Source organism: Mustela nigripes, chromosome X (assembly GCF_022355385.1).
Source record: "Mustela nigripes isolate SB6536 chromosome X, MUSNIG.SB6536, whole genome shotgun sequence".
NCBI classification, from domain to species: domain Eukaryota; kingdom Metazoa; phylum Chordata; class Mammalia; order Carnivora; family Mustelidae; genus Mustela; species Mustela nigripes.
Window position 1 is genome coordinate 68,042,167 of NC_081575.1, and position 15,665 is coordinate 68,057,831.

Sequence of the window (15,665 nt, forward strand, 5' to 3'; positions counted from 1 at the left end):
CTCAGCAGGGAGCCTGCTTCCACCTCTCTCTCTCTCTGCCTGCCTCTATGCCTACTTGTGATCTCTCTCTGTCAAATAAATAAATAAAATCTTTAAAAATAAATAAATAAAAAAAGAAAAAAGAATCTACATTTTTAAAAGGCGGCGTATACTGCCTTTCTCTTTTTAAAATTTTATTTAAGTTCAATATAGTGTGCTATAAGTTTCAGTAATAGAGTTTAACTCTAACTCTCTTTTAAATCATGTTCAAAATCCTTAATCTAGAATTTTAGCCTGCTTCCAATCCAGCTTAACTCAACTCTTTTGTTCCCTCCCTTAAACTCATCCTCTGATATGTCAGCAGTGTTACAAATAGCAAAGGGACTAAGCTTGGAAGGAGTCTAAAGAGTAACATTTACTTTTTACTTTACATACTTCTGCACTGAGTATTTTACATTGAGTAATTCCTGAGTATTACTTCAGGAATTTAAAATAAAACACAAAAAGTAAAACAAAACACCTTCCAGCCTTAGCTTGGCTCTCCCCACTCTTCCATACCCATCAAAATTTCTCATTTCTAAAAATTTCCATTCAAAATTTATTTCTTACCCCTTACATTTTTGGTCAATTGATTTTCAACTAGGGTGCCAAGACAACCCAGTGGGAACAGAATAGCCTTCTCAACAAATGATGCTGGGACAACTAGATATCCACATGCAAAAACATAAAGTTGGGTCCCTACCTCATGCCATACACAAAAAATAACTCAAAATGGATCAAAGACCTAAATGTAAAACTATAAAACCCTTCAAAAACATAGGAGCTAATCCTCTTTATGACCTCGAATTAAGCAATGTTTTGGTTATCAAAAAATATAAGCAACCAAAGAAAAGATAAATTAGACTTCATAGAGGTTAAAGATGTTCGTGTACCAAAGGACACCATCAAGGAAGTAGAAAGACAAAACAAAGAATAGGAGAAAATATTTCCAAGTCATATATCTGATACGAGACTTGTCTCCAGAATATATTAAAAAAAATTCTTGGGTCGCCTGGGTGGCTCAGTAGGTTAAAGCCTCTGCCTTCGGCTCAGGTCATGATCCCGGGGTCCTGGGATCGAGCCCTCCATTGGGCTCTCTGCTCAGCGGGGAGCTTGCTTCCTCCTCTCTCTCTGCCTGCCTCTCTGCCTAGTTGTGATCTCTGTCTGTCAAATAAATAAATAAAATCTTAAAAAAATTCTTACAATGCAATAAAAAGACAACAAGTTTAACAAATGGGCAAAGGACTTGAATAGACATTTCTCCAAATAAGAACACAAATGGCCAATAAGCACATGAAAAGATGCTCAACATCATTAGCATTGGGGAAATGCAATTAAAACCATAATGAAATTCTGCTTCACACCCATTAAAAAAAGAACAAGTAACAAGTGTTATTGAAGATGGGGAGAAACTGGAACCCTTACACTGCTGTTGGAAATGTAAAATGGTACAGCCCCTTTGGAAAACAGTCTTGTAGTTTCTTAAGAGGTTAAAGTTACCATTTGACCCAGAAATTATACATCTAGGTATATATCCAGGAGAAGTGAAAACAAAAGTCCACATAAAAACTTGTATATAAATGTTCATAGGAGCATTATTCAGAATAATGGAAACAACCCAAATGTACCTCAGTTGATGAAATAAACATAATGTAGTATAAGCACACAATGGAATATTATTCAGCCATAAAAGGAATACGGTACTGATACATGTTATAACATGGAGGAACCGTGAAAAGATTATGCTAAGTGAAAGAAGCCTCTTAAAAAAGACCACGTATTACATGATTCCAATCATATGAAATATCCATTATAGGAAAATCCATAGAGTCAGAAAGTAGATTAGTGGTTGCCCACAGCTATGATTTTGGGGGGATACTGATAGTGGCTGGGTACACTAACGGGTACAGGGTTTCTTGTTGGAGTGATGAAAATTGATAGTGGTTGCACAACTCTGAGTATACTAAAAAAAAAAAAATCACTGAATTTTACACTTTAAATGGGTGAATTGTATGGTATGTGAATTGTGTCCCAACATAGCTATTAAAAAACATTCTTCCATTGAGCTTTCCCTTTCTACTATAGTCCACATTAATTGCTCCACTCTCTCTCAACAACTATAGGTCTTAAATACTGTACTGCACAATTTAACACTCAGTTAAACCACCTGATAATGTTTATTATTATTTCATGTGGATTAGTCTGTCAGCCAGACTATAATTTTCCTGAGGGGAACAAATAAGACTTTTGTTTCTCAGATAGATAGCTCTAAACTGGAAAAAAAAAATTTTTTTTAAGTAAAAAAAAAAATAGTGTTATGGTTCTTACTGAATATTAAAAAAAAAAAAGACAGCTCTAAATCACCTAATATACAACTGGGCACACAATAAGTATTCAGTAGATTACCTGGTGATTATAAAGAACAGATTGAATGTACATGTGCTTGTTTTCACACGTGTGTTAAAGACACACAGAAGTAGGGAGGAATGAATACAATCTTAGTGAGGTGAGAGAACGACACTATGTGAAACTGCAGAATACAAGATTTATTTAAGGGAAAAAACAGCATGGTTTGGACACTTTTGTTCTCCCCTCCTTCAGCCTGCTGCTGCTCAATGACACCACATGGCCAACCATATCCTGGTCTCTGAGATTCTAAGGGAATCACTGAGGTCTTATCTAGATACTTGACTGGTGTCACTATTCCCCCATTGCTTCCTCCTCTTCCTCCTCCTCTGTCCAGCTCAGATCATCATCTGAATCCTCAGATTCTTCCTCATCCATCTCTAACCCAATCCCTGCCTTAGCCTTCTCAGCTAGTGCATCGGGGTGCTCCAGCTGGGCCCAGGATCCTGGGTCAGCCTTGACCAAGGAGATTTCAACCCGAGATGGCATCAAGGAGACAGAGCTCTGCTCCACGTTTATGACCTGAGGAGGAGGAAAAGATAGAGGAACACAGAAGAAGAAGAAAATGAGGAAATCAAAAGGATTGTGGTGAGGGTGGGGTAGTAATTAATGACAAAGAAAAATAAACAAATGTAAGGTGGGCAAAACAAGATAGGGGAGGAATAAAATGAGATAATAAGAAAGAAAGAGGAAAGGAGAGAAGAAGGAGGGGAGAGAAAAAAGGGAGAGAAAGGGGGAGAAAGACTAAGCAAATGAAGAGAAAACGTCTACTTTCCCACCAGATTTCCTTCCCTCAAGACAATGGCTATTCATTCTAGTCTGGCCCTTCTTTTCACCCCATGATCCCCCCCTCGTGTCCCTTATCTTCACTTACCCCCCAGAGCTTCATCTGTGCCTGGAACACACGGTTACCATCAAAGACAATGTGGACATGAAGCTGAGAGGGAAGAATTACAGGGGCAGTAACAATCCCAGAAGGTAAGAACAAGTTATTACAACAGAGAACCAGCCCAGAGGTGTGAGCCCTATATCCACAGGTCAGCCAGACAGCCCTGACCTACTAGCTCTACCCTCCTCTCAGGGGACTATGGAGCCCACATGTTTGCTGCATACAGCAGCTCTGCCTGTAAAACTGTTGTATCCCTTCACCAGCCTCCCATCCAGGATCAGACACTCCTCACCTCAGTTTGACTGGCCTTCACCCAGTTGAACGCAGGAAGTGGAATCTGGCCGTATATAGTCACCACTACTAAGGACTCTGTCTGATGCCAATCATGACGGCAAGATGCTGGCAGCTAAAGAGAAGATGTGAAATGTGTGTGGTAAGAATGAATGCTTAACCCAAGGAAAGTTCTCAGGTGTGTCAAAGAAGAGACACAGAATCTCAGAAAAGATTAACACTACTTCATATTGCAAAGACTCCAGGCTGCTGAAGGTAAGGAACAGAATCTTATTTGGTTTGTACAAAAGGGAGGAGTTAGAGAGCTTGGCCATGAGGTACAAGGAGGGGGAAATTATTTCTGAAATTGGGTTCTAATCAAAAGTTTGGGAAAGCTGGGGCTTACCTGCTTCCCCCAGTCATGCCTACCAACTCTGCATCCTGGCTGTGCCAGGAATGCCCCAAAATCCAGGGTCTGGATACCACAACAGCTCCAAGACTTCATCCTGAGGTAGGAAGGTAATTCACCTGAATCTCCTTTCCCCTCCCCATGAGCCCCCATGTCCCCCTTATCAAACAGTGGGAGAAACTGGTCTTATAGACCATACCCAGTCCCCTCTCTCACCCCTCATGGAATCGAGGTGCTCCTGGGTGGTAAGTACATGGAGTAGCATCACTCTCAGGGCTTTGGTAAATCTAAGATGGGTAAAGGAGAATCAGAAGAATCAGGTCATTCTAAAGTATACCCCACACACCCTCATATCTGTCATCCCAGGTATAGTATCTCTCAGCTACATGATTGCACCCTCTATAAGCTCTCACTCACAGCATCACATCCTGGATTCTGGCAGCTGGAACCAGTCCGGATCAGACTACTGTCAAGTCCTGGGCAAAGGAAACAGAGTCAGGAACCTATCTATTCTCTCCACTTAATTGCCACTTGCACTAAATTTCAGTCTGCAAAGCCTGTCCTACTGAGGACCCACTTACCTGTTCCAGGTTCTTGATCCAATTCCTTCTGTTCCAATGCCATTTCCAGTGCTTGGGATATATTTAGTGGAAGCAGCTTTGGAGGGAAATCTGACCTATGGGGTATGGGTGGGGTGATTTAGTTCTGACCCATTAACCATGATCATCAGCTCCAACACTCCCACCAGTGGTAATGGTGTCAAAGAGATCTGGTGAAAGTGGTGGCAGGGTTGGAAAAGTTGAGTAGCAACTCCATTGCCAATAATCTTCTTTGTGGACATCCCAAGTCCCTGAGCCCTGGGGAAATCCCTAGAGCTTTTCTGCCCATCTACTCAGTTGCTCTCAATCTAACATTGCTCTGCAGAACTTCCATTATATGCTCATCCTCTTCTAATTGTGGACCTAACATGACTTTCTTCTGTTGTTCATGCTACTTCCACAAAATTAATTTATTCTCTACGGCCTCTTGGCTGCCAATACTGCATTTTCTTCTTGATCTAAAACTTATTTTAATGTATTCCATAATGAAAAAAAAGGCAGGTCATCCTCAACAATCTCTCTTGTATTATAACTAAGTATTTATTTATGAGGAGCTATCTACTCTATTGATTCTAAACACCTATCCCATCACCCCCATACCAACCTTAAAGCAAAGACATTATTTCTGGATACAAATTTCCCCTAAGGTATAAAATATACACAAACCCTAACACTTGCCCCATCTCATATCCCTAGTACCCAAGCCCCAGTGACCCATTAATCACTTCTAGGAAGCTCCATGAATGTAGGAAAAACCCAGGGACTTTCTCTTTACTTGGGCCTCTCCCGACGCAAAGTCTCTGCTGACTTTGGAATCGTATTCAGAGGTTTTTGCTCCTGAAGTGAACTGCTTGTGGCAGGCACCTCAGGTTGAGGGGCCTCTGGGAGCTTCTCAGCACAGTGTGGTCCCACAGTACAGCCCTAGTACAGATAAGGAAAGAAGGATTAGGGATAGAATCCTTCTATTAGGGACAGAATCCAAGGAAGTAAATAATTTACCTTGATGTTTAAGAACTCAGAGAAATCTACAGTTCGCTTCCGGCAGCAGGACCAACCCTGGTAACAAAAGACCCAGCTCAGCTTAGATTCCTGGGTAGATTTCCTTTGGGAAATGGTCTTGCTATCCCTTCTTGCCTACTCCTCACCTTAAGTGCATCGTGGAAGATTGGGACCCCAGGGTGATGGCAACAGGAATCTGTGGATACCAGCAGAAAGATCAAGGAAAGGCAACTATACCAAATATCACTACTCTTACTTCTTCCCCAGATTTATATGCTCATGGTTTTCCTTTAGAAAAAAAAAAAAAAACTGAAAACCACCCAGACCAATTAAAGCAGGGCAGATACACTGTATTTCTCTGCTCCTTTAACATTCTTCCCACACTGACCACTCCCCCAGCACTTAGGAGCCCCCTGGCAAAGTGAGAATTACTCACCAGGAAGGTTAGCATTGGGGTCAAAGTGCTGCCCACAGCCTTTGTTATGGCAGAGCAGAGACATGGAGGCCGTTGGTAGAATTACTGAAAGGGTATCTCAAGGAGTCTGGCTGCCGAGTGGGGAACACCTCTTAGTCTGGAGGCTTTTAGCTGTCTGCAAGGGCCAGCTGTTTCTATCTTTAGTTCAGGAGGCGTACACCTCCTAACATGGGCAAGGGAACTTTAGTTGGTCTTCTCGACCAATAGGAGCACGCTCAGGAGCATTTTAGCTCTGGGGCTCAAGAAAAAAGGATCAGGCAGACTAGGACCTGGAACTTGGGTGAGGTCAGCTAATCACTGCTGAGACAGTTTTAGATTTACCCGGCCAAGCCAATTCCAAGCCTCTGACATACCAGCAGCTGCTCAGAAATGAATCCCAATTTCGAGACCCCTTCAGCTCAGTGAAGGTATCCCAGTTCTTCCAGCTCATTTTCTTCAAGCAGCAGCTTTCTGCTCATCCTGATTGCTTCTGTATACCAATAGCACCAATCTTTGTCAACCACATAAGCCATAGTACGCATCCAACCTCCCAAGTTTGCCTAAATGGATATCCATACTTTTGAGCAAAAGGTGATAAAGGATTATCCTTATGGAACCTATGATTATCTCGGGACAGAACTCCCCTCCCTCCATTCCCTTTCAAAAATAGCACAGAAAATTAAAAGGCTTAAAACGTATTTTAATAAGTTGATGCTGTATTACTGCTCCATTTCTCAGAAAAACTCCAAAGATATCAGGGACAAATCAAACATGGTACACCAATAAAAAAAAATGCACAGCATAACTACCTAAGATAGGCAAGGCTAAGAGCTACTGTCCAACTTTTAGCATACAGCAACCCTGTTCCAAAGATTGTACTAGGCCTATCAAGAAAAGCTGTGAACAGCAACATCATAGACACAAAAGGGCCGTTCCTGGGTTGTCCAAACCCAAGAAAAAAGATGGAGGCAACTTAACACGAGATTTTTTAAAGATACACTAAAATGAAAATCTCTAAGAGAAAATGTCTTCCTTAGGACATGAAGGGGTAATATATGGGATATAACAGAACCGTATGTATGCTGTCTGTGACCTCTGTGGACATTTGCCTGAATTCCCATCTGTGAATGAATGGAACAACGGGGCTAAGGTCATTGGGGGATTTATTTTTGTGGTGTATGTGGCAGTGTCTCTGGGGTTGAAGGGTATAATGAGAAACCAAATAGAACAGGATGGACAAAGAATGGAATGATCAAGATTAATGGGGGCTCTAACTGGATCCATTTTGCCATGGTTCCCCCAACCCCAGGCCCTCAACAATCACATGAGACTTCAGGAATGCACCACACAGAATCGATTAAACGATATACCACACTGAACTGATTTGTTAAATATCGCCCCTCCCTTGCCCTCAGCCTCCAGCAAACTCCCTCAGAGTAGTACAGGCAAGGAAGACCTAACTATTGGGAGGAATCCCTAACACTTCAGGGCAGAATTCTGGCTAGTCCAAAAAGGGTCCTTCTTTAAAGGGTTTTTGAGAAACTAGACATTGAAATTTTTATTAGTATCGGCGACGTTTGTTTGGAGCAAATTCAGCTCCAGGAGCTGCACGGTTGAATGCAGGAGGGGTTCCACCAATTGCCCCAATTCCTTCCATTGTAGCAGCTTGGCCAAAGCGTTCAGTTGTTGGTGGGGTCTTGGAAGAGAAGAGAGCAAAGTTACAATAGAACCTATGTCCCAAGCTTCCCACCCATTTGTAATCCTTCCCAGGGGGGCCATTCAAAGCTCTTGATGTGCTAGGCGTGACTAAGACTGTTTAGAACTTAGTGGACATCCCTGAAAAGAAGGCTGTCTGAATTACAGACCCACCCAACCAAGCTACCTTTCTTTTTATCCCAATTCCTATTGACTAAGCAATATTACACAGCAAATTCCCAGACTAAGTAAATTCTACTTAACTCCCTTTTCTTGAACTAAGTATATGGACAAGGACAAGCCATCACTCTTCAGCAATCTTATAGCCACCCAGTTTTAAAATTTTGACACTAGAACTAGAACTCAGTATGAGCCATAAAGCCTTTTGGGTTCCTAATCTATTTTATGTGATTAATACCTAACCTTCAGTTGCCTTCCCTCCAAAACAATAACAACTAAGCGAAACCTGTTACCCCCGTTAACCCAGGATAGCACCTCAACAGTCAGACAAGCCAATCAAAGGCATTTACTTAACTCCTAGACAAATCATAGAGACTGGGTTTGTTCAAAATTCAAAAAATCAAGACCTTCAGGTTACATTTAATGGAAACCAGTGACCCTAAAATTAGGCAGGCACAGGGACTGAAATCAAAGTCCTTTTTCCTATCACCATTTAGAATTACTGTAAGGCTCTGCAGTGTATTACCAATCCCAAGGTTCCATCTGGCATCATAGTGGCAGGTCCTGGAGGAGCTGGGGTACCAGCTGGCACTGGAGCAGGGGGCATGGCGCCTCTGTTGTTTATTCCCATAGCACCTAAAGCAGAAAAGTGTGATCGGTACAGGAGACAGACCCTGTCAGTCTTTCTGTGCAAGAGAAAACAATTCAATAAGACCTCTGAGCTAAGGATGTGTTACCCACCCCCCAAAACGATGCTCCCTGAGAGAAATGTCAGCCCCCTTAAATCTGGACTATGTCTGGGAAGCCACTGAGTTCACCAGAAATCATACAAAAAAGGAAATCAGAGCCATTAACCTCCTAAGTCCTTACCTCCCATAGCCATCTGGCCCATCCGTATCTCCTGTTCTCTCTGAAAAATATGAAATACTCAAGACAGTCCAAGACAGTACTGCATTCTACCATTCACAATACATTGAGGACCACACTCTAAGGGAAGCAAACAGAGTGGTAACACATTCCAAGTACACTGAGGCCAAGCTGAGGAAAACCAACATCTCCTTGCTAGTTGTGCAGTTGAGTTCAAGGTTAGAATTGCAAGGACACAAGTCAGTGTCTCCTAGAACAGAATAGATAAAAGGCAAGGGGAGAGATAGCCAACGACTTCAAAGACTTCAAGGACCTCAATCTGCACAGTAATGCCAATGACATCAGAGAACTAGTTTAGGCTGCTATAGAACTGGATATGTCTCATCATGTAATCACTGAGTCTAAACAGTGTAACACTGGCCCTAGCTCTCCATCCTAAGTTGCCTGTGAAGCAAGAACTCCCCTTCACACCTTACCTTTCCTTCTTATGAATTCTTCTTTCTAAAAGGAGTTTCACAGAATACAAAAACTGGTCATAACCTGGTATGTTTTATAGTCCTAGTGGACAACTTATGGTGGGTTTGTTGTATAACTGGCCTGGTACATCATGGGCACATGGGAGATATACCGCATCAGGGAATGTTCCCTTGAATCCTTCCTGCTGTCGCCGCATCATTTCTTCCTGTTGCCGTCGCATCTCTTCCTCACGGCGCCTACGCTCCTCCTCCTGCCTACAGAGAGTGACCAAAGTATTTAGCAGAGACATTCCAGAACTTGAGCCGATTATCTTAACAGGGGAGATCAAGAGCCTACTGAAAGCTATCAGAGCTTTCCAAGAAACTCACTGCTAAATGTGTTCAGCCCTAAAGCAAGCCAAAGGTGTCCTTCGGGGGAAAATTCTTCCTTCTGGAAAGGAGCCTCCTGACAGCAGCACTCAGCTGCGTTCCCTTTAGTGCAGCTCTGGGTAACTCCTAGAATCACGGGCCTCTGAAATGTTTCCCATCCGAAGGGAGAACATGAGAAGCCTTCAGGCAATATTGACAAATGCATGAGGCAGCCAGGCAAAAGGAAAAGGGAATGAGACATTACATCAGAGCTGTCAGAGGAGAGAGTTCAGAGCTAGTCACCTGAGCTCCAGCTGCTTTCGTTTTTGCACTTCTTGGTTGTGCAGCTCCTCCATCCTCCGAAGTTCTTCCTGGCGCCTCATCAAGTCTAGGAAAACAATAGACCAATCCAGAGCATTCTTCATTCTCCTCATATAGGCCTAATAATTTTCCATAAAGATCCAGAAAGCAAAGGGGATATATAATCCCCACATGGCCATCTGAGCTATCCAGATTCCAAAAATGAAGTTACTCCTATTATGTCCTTCTCCACAGAATCCAACATTCTCTGTCACATCTCCAAGCTCATCTGCCTACTGAGATCAACAAAATATTTCAGAGAATAAAAGCAGAGATTTAGGCCTTTCTCTAACAACTGATATAAAACATTCCTGAAGAAAGTCATCTTGTTCTCATTCTAGATTGAAGAGCTGTACGACCATACTCACCCTGTCTCATCAGCATCACCTGGTGCTCATGGCGAGCAGCCTCCATCTCCATCTCCAGCTTCTCACGAGCCTCCTTGATGTTGCGGTCCACTTGGTCCTGCTGCTGCTTCTCCATCTCAATGAGTGCCTTCCAGCGCATGGCATACTCATACTCAAAGGAGCCAGGCTGTGCAAATCTGGGTGGCTGCTCTCGCTCCCTGTAGACAAGGTTCCTGGATTATTAAAACTGTGTCCAAGATTCCCCCCCACCCAAGCACTGCATTCCTCCTGAGGGCCAAGACTATAGTGGCCAATGAATAGCTACAGGAAAGACCTGCCTCTTTGACACATCCCTTTACAAGCTTCCTTAAGAATAGACAAGCACCCAAAAGGGAATCTATTAGAACTACATACTTGTGAAATTGCTGGTTCTTTATAACCAGCTTCTCTGGAAGTCCCTCTTCATCATCCAATTGGTCCATGGGCTCCACAGTCACAGGCCGAGGAAATCTGGGAGAAAGCAGCTCAGTGTCAATCAAATTATACCCTACAGCAGGCTTCCTCTCTATACCTGCCACTGGCATGGTTAAGTAGTTAGGGATCAGGACTGGACAATTAAACATTTCTAAAGGAGTCTTTATACCCATTCCCAAGTAACCAAGTTCTTTTAATGGCATTATGTGGAATCTGGGGTTGACGGGATGGAATGAGGCTTTAAATCTCAGAATACAGCTTTAAAGATGTTCAAAGTAAGTAGATAGGATACTTAAGTGCAGTTTAAATATCCAGTATCTAGAAAACTCCAGACAATGACGTCAAGTAAACACAGAGATGCTGCATGCACAAAACAACTTTTCAGAGTTCTAAGACTTCAAAGGGGAGATTTAACACTGATTAAACAACCTACTAGAAGACTGAAAGGTTTATTTCTTAATCCTCATACTATTTCTGTTAATTTAAGTAAGATTACACTGAAAACCCTACTAAAAAGTTAGAATTATAATATCCAAAGTCTTTAAGTGAACACAAAAACATGGTTCCTAGAGGTTACCTTCCCACACCACCAAAGGAAGTGATGACCTACGGTCTATTTCTAAAAGCACCCCTTCACTTACGTGGTTAGCAGGAAGGAGCCTTCACTGCACCTGTCCAGAGCTTTCCGAGCAGCTGGCTTCCCTGAGAATTCAACAATGCCTTTTCCTGAGGGCCTTCCTCGATCATCCACAATGACCACAGCCCTTTCCACCTGGCCAAACACCGAAAAGGCTTCCTCCAGCAGTTCATTGGAAACATACTGAGGAAGGTTTCGGACTGTAAGGGATGCACTATGGCAGGCAAAGCGCACACGCAGCTGCTTTCCACGGAGTGGCATGTTGTCCAGTTCTACTTTGGCAATCTCCGCTAGGGTTCGTGTTTCCTATAAAGCAGAGGAAAGTTAGAATAACTTGAGTTTGACAAAAACCACATGTGCAGGATCAAGAGTCAAAAGTAGCACAGCCCAATATAAAATGTCTACCTGCCCCAAACCCTGACAACACACAAAGAAACCTACAGAGTACTGAAAAAATAGAAATTACATGTTTCAGATAACTCTTTGGGATAGTTAATTGCTCTGATATCCTTGTAATGAATCAACTGGAAATTCTAGAAGTTAATACCACTTATATGGTCATCAGTATCGTAGGTTATTCACCCAAGTGGTAACAGATCTTTGGGGCAATGACCAGCAGCCAGAATATTTTATTACAATTTTTATACATGTAATATATGTAATATAAAAATGTAATATAAAATTATAATTTTATTACAGTAATTACAATATAGCAGCCAGAATATTTTAATTTCACTAGCTACATACAAGTTTAACGAAAATCATGTATGCCCTTCATGAGACCTCTTTAGAACCACAGACCCTAATGGGAACCCCTTCTCGTATTACTAAAGAGGAACCTTGAGGGGCGCCTGGGTGGCTCAGTGGTTTGGGCTGCTGCCTTCGGCTCGGGTCATGATCTCAAGATCCTGGGATCGAGGCCCGCATTGGGCTCTCTGCTCCGCAGGAAGCCTGCTTCCCTCTTTCTCTCTCTCTCTCTCTGCCTGCCTCTCTGCCTACTTGTGATCTCTGTCAAATAAATAAATAAAATCTTAAAAAAAAAAAAATAAAGAGGAACCTTGAACCCCAGAAAAAATTACCTGCCCATGTAATCTCGAGTTAATGGTAGATATGGAATGAAAACTAGCTCTGACCACAGTATCTAGTGAACTTGCTAACACATTATGTTCCTTGTTTATGTAGAGAATGCTTAGAAAAGTTCCTCCCTCATATACTTAAACATGTTTCTTAATCAAATCAGTTTTTATGAAAAAGATCTACACTTAAAAACGGATAAATAAATTTTATATGTATTTTAACACAATTTAAAAATTTTTTAAAAATAGATATGAATAAAACTGTCCCTTCATAGTTTCAAAAAGCCTTAAGTGAGATAATACATAGGCAAGAACTTGGGAAATAAATCATATAAACCTTAATCATTACTAAGATAAAATAAAATTGAGTTGATAATTATTAAACCTGGGCATGAAGTATATATAGGTTCACTATACTATTGTGTCTATCTCTGTATGTTTGAAATTTACCAATTAAAACAGAAGTTCCAAAGAGCATATTTTAGTCTCAGTGTCCTAGACAAATAAACCTATGTTGCCCTTGAAACAAAACAAAAACCTATGAGGAAAAATAAAAATAAAACCTGTATCTTCTGTCCTGTTCTACCAACTATAACTATTAAACATTTAACAAACAGACCATTTGAGAATTATTTCCACTTCCTAATTTTCCATATCCATCATTCCCCGGCTTCCCCACCTTTCAGAGCACATACTCTAAAAGCCCATTCTTGCTTACCAAGCGGATAAAGCCAAAGCCCTTATCCTTATGAATGAAGACTTCGCCTGCCTTCCCGTATTTCTCAAAGAGTTTCCTCATCTCCTCCTCAGTGATGTCAGGAGGAAGATTGCCCACAAAGAGCCGGCTACGTTGGGTGAAGGTCTTCTCTCCTGGTTTCCTAAAATTCTTCAGGTCGATAGTCAAGCCTTCATCTGAGAGAATACACAGTCACTCAAAAGATTGGGCAAAGAGATCTACAGTCACATTCTCAAAGAGGTACAACTGCTGCTAGATTAGGAAACCCAATTGTTGTAAAGAAGTCAAACACCATTTCCCAAAATAATCTATCCAATAACCACTTATCAGTAAATTGGACCTTAAAATGTCAAAGCAGTATGCAGACATCTGGGAGTACTTCTCAATAGCTCTACTAAGGGTCAGGAGACACCCGGACTAAGAGACAGAAAGACAATACAGAAGCTATTGGTCAAAGAGAAAATTAAGCAAGTCAAGGAGACTTATGTCAGAAGAGATCAGTTTTTTAAATTTGAAACATAGGGCGTACCTTGATGGCTGAATCGGTTAAGTGTCTGCCTTTGGCTCAGGTCAGGATCCCAGGGTCCCGGGATCAAGCCCCACACTGGGCTTCCCTGCTCAGTGAGGAGTCTTTTTATCCCTCTCCCTCTGTCCCTCCCCCTACTTATGCACTTTCACTCACTCTCAAATAAATAAAATCTTTAAAAAATAAAATTGAAACATAATTGCTCCATTTTCCCAATCTCTCACCAATCTTCAAAACCTTAACAGTTCCCATTCTTTCATGCTTGGGTTAACGGAATGAAAGGAAATGAGTTAGGAAACAGTATTCTTTGTAGGGATCTCTGGAAATAAAAGAGGGTTTAGGTTGGTTCTAGTTTTAAAGGCACACAATAGGTACTCAAAGTTTGCTGAATGAATGGAACATGCCTTTAAAGAATGTTTACTCTGATTAAAAACGGGCTGGCACAGAACCCAGGCTTAAAGTATAACACTCAGTACCAGACTTCTTTTCCCTTAAAGACTTGTTCTACATTTTCTAACTACCAATCTGACGATTACCTCTAAGAACCGAGCTCTGAGGTAAAACACACAGACATCTGTTTAGCAGAATACGCTAACACAACACAGCAACTTGTACTCATCTGCTGCCCAACATGTCTGCTCCTCCTCTGAGTGACTCACCCTTTTCTATCCCAAGTATTAAGAGGTAAATAGGGGAAAAAAAGAGCAAAAGGTGTGCCACAAAGGCTTATTCCTTTTTTAAGCCCAAGAGACTAATCTAAAAACCAAGAAACCTTTCCCAAGAGGGAACCTATTCTGACCCCCCTACAAGCATGTACTCACTCTGGCTGCTGGCCTGTTGCCCATTTGCGGGTATTGGTGGCGGTGGCGGCTGCTGCTGTTGCTGCTGGTGGTGCTGCTGGTGGTGATGCTGATGATGCTTCCTTGGAGTATGGTTTTGCTTCTCCAAGTTAAAGGTTTTATTGCTCTGCATTTTTGCACCCTAAAAGGAAAATGTGGACTGCCAAATACATTCAGGACTAATCAGTCACCTTCCTGATGATTTATGTGTCACTAATCATCTCTGATATCCTGGCTTTTGCCAGATTCAAACTGGTTATTGTAAACAAGTATGGCAAAGTTGCACCACTCAAAAACCTAAATACCACTAGACTTTAGCAGTTATGCTGCATGGAGAAGCTAGACAAGTTCTAAATGAGAACAGCTTGCATCAGAGTAGCTTGAAGAAACTTCTAGTTCACTAGTTCTATACATTAATTGGAAACTACTTTCCCCAAAGAAGCTACTGCCTAAAAACTAGCTCTATCATAATATTAAAACATACTGAAGGAAATAGATTCTACTTATCACAAGGACAAGGACTATTAAATTTTGTTACCTGGTAACAACCTACAGTAGATATGGAATGAACAGTAGAGAAAGTATGGGCTGTGTAGTTAGACATACTTAGATTGGAAGCATGGTCCTAGTACTCACTAGCTATGTACTACTTAGTAAATCACTTCTACACAAATTTAAGCTGTTACAAAGAAGCTAATAAAAATACCTCTCAAGATGGCTATGAGAATTCATAAACATGTGAAAACACTAGCTTAGTACTGAAATATAGTAAGCATTCAGTAAATATGGTTATTAATCACAATGAAGATAAGTGACTACTAAAGCAATGAAAAGCATCAAATAAAAAAGATGAATATATAATGTTAAATCTCACCTAAAAATTAACGTAAGATTAAAACAAAAGGAAAATTCCTGGTACAATCCAGAGTGAATTCAAAAACTAATGGCTTAAAAAAAAAACAAAACAAAAAACTAATGGCTTTAAAATGGAAATTTTCTAATTGATCTAGTTAACAAGCTGAGGACCATCTTCCTCATTTAAGGACAGTTCGCCAGCAAT

General features: G+C 41.4%; 2 protein-coding genes across 5 annotated transcripts in view; both read right to left on the minus strand.

Moving 5' to 3' along the window:
• Positions 1–2,543: 2,543 nt before the first annotated feature.
• On the minus strand, positions 2,544–6,839 carry ITGB1BP2 (integrin subunit beta 1 binding protein 2). 2 transcript variants are annotated; one of them, XM_059385965.1, is made up of 11 exons: positions 6,027–6,839; positions 5,737–5,786; positions 5,591–5,647; positions 5,367–5,512; positions 4,574–4,668; positions 4,410–4,468; positions 4,209–4,279; positions 3,990–4,089; positions 3,606–3,719; positions 3,299–3,361; positions 2,544–2,946 (listed from the first exon to the last, which is right to left on the minus strand). In XM_059385965.1, the coding sequence occupies exons 1-11, from the start codon at positions 6,088–6,090 to the stop codon at positions 2,719–2,721; spliced, it is 1,047 nt and encodes a 348-aa protein (XP_059241948.1). In that variant the 5' UTR covers positions 6,091–6,839; the 3' UTR covers positions 2,544–2,718. The 2 variants fall into 2 exon arrangements, with proteins under 2 accessions (XP_059241948.1, XP_059241947.1); XM_059385964.1 differs by lacking the exons at positions 5,591–5,647; positions 5,737–5,786; positions 6,027–6,839 and having other exon boundaries at positions 5,317–5,383.
• Positions 6,840–7,171: 332 nt separating this feature from the next.
• Positions 7,172–15,665, minus strand: part of NONO (non-POU domain containing octamer binding) — a 13,998-nt gene continuing 5,504 nt past the window's right edge. For all 3 annotated transcript variants that reach the window (XM_059385961.1, XM_059385963.1, XM_059385962.1), the window contains 10 exons: positions 14,588–14,747; positions 13,223–13,416; positions 11,433–11,734; positions 10,732–10,827; positions 10,339–10,535; positions 9,914–9,998; positions 9,415–9,517; positions 8,790–8,829; positions 8,446–8,555; positions 7,172–7,740 (listed from right to left, as the gene is read on the minus strand). In XM_059385961.1, coding sequence (XP_059241944.1) covers positions 7,606–7,740; positions 8,446–8,555; positions 8,790–8,829; positions 9,415–9,517; positions 9,914–9,998; positions 10,339–10,535; positions 10,732–10,827; positions 11,433–11,734; positions 13,223–13,416; positions 14,588–14,738 — 1,413 coding nt within the window. In that variant the 5' untranslated portion in view covers positions 14,739–14,747 and the 3' untranslated portion in view covers positions 7,172–7,605. The remainder of the gene's footprint in view (positions 7,741–8,445; positions 8,556–8,789; positions 8,830–9,414; positions 9,518–9,913; positions 9,999–10,338; positions 10,536–10,731; positions 10,828–11,432; positions 11,735–13,222; positions 13,417–14,587; positions 14,748–15,665) is intronic.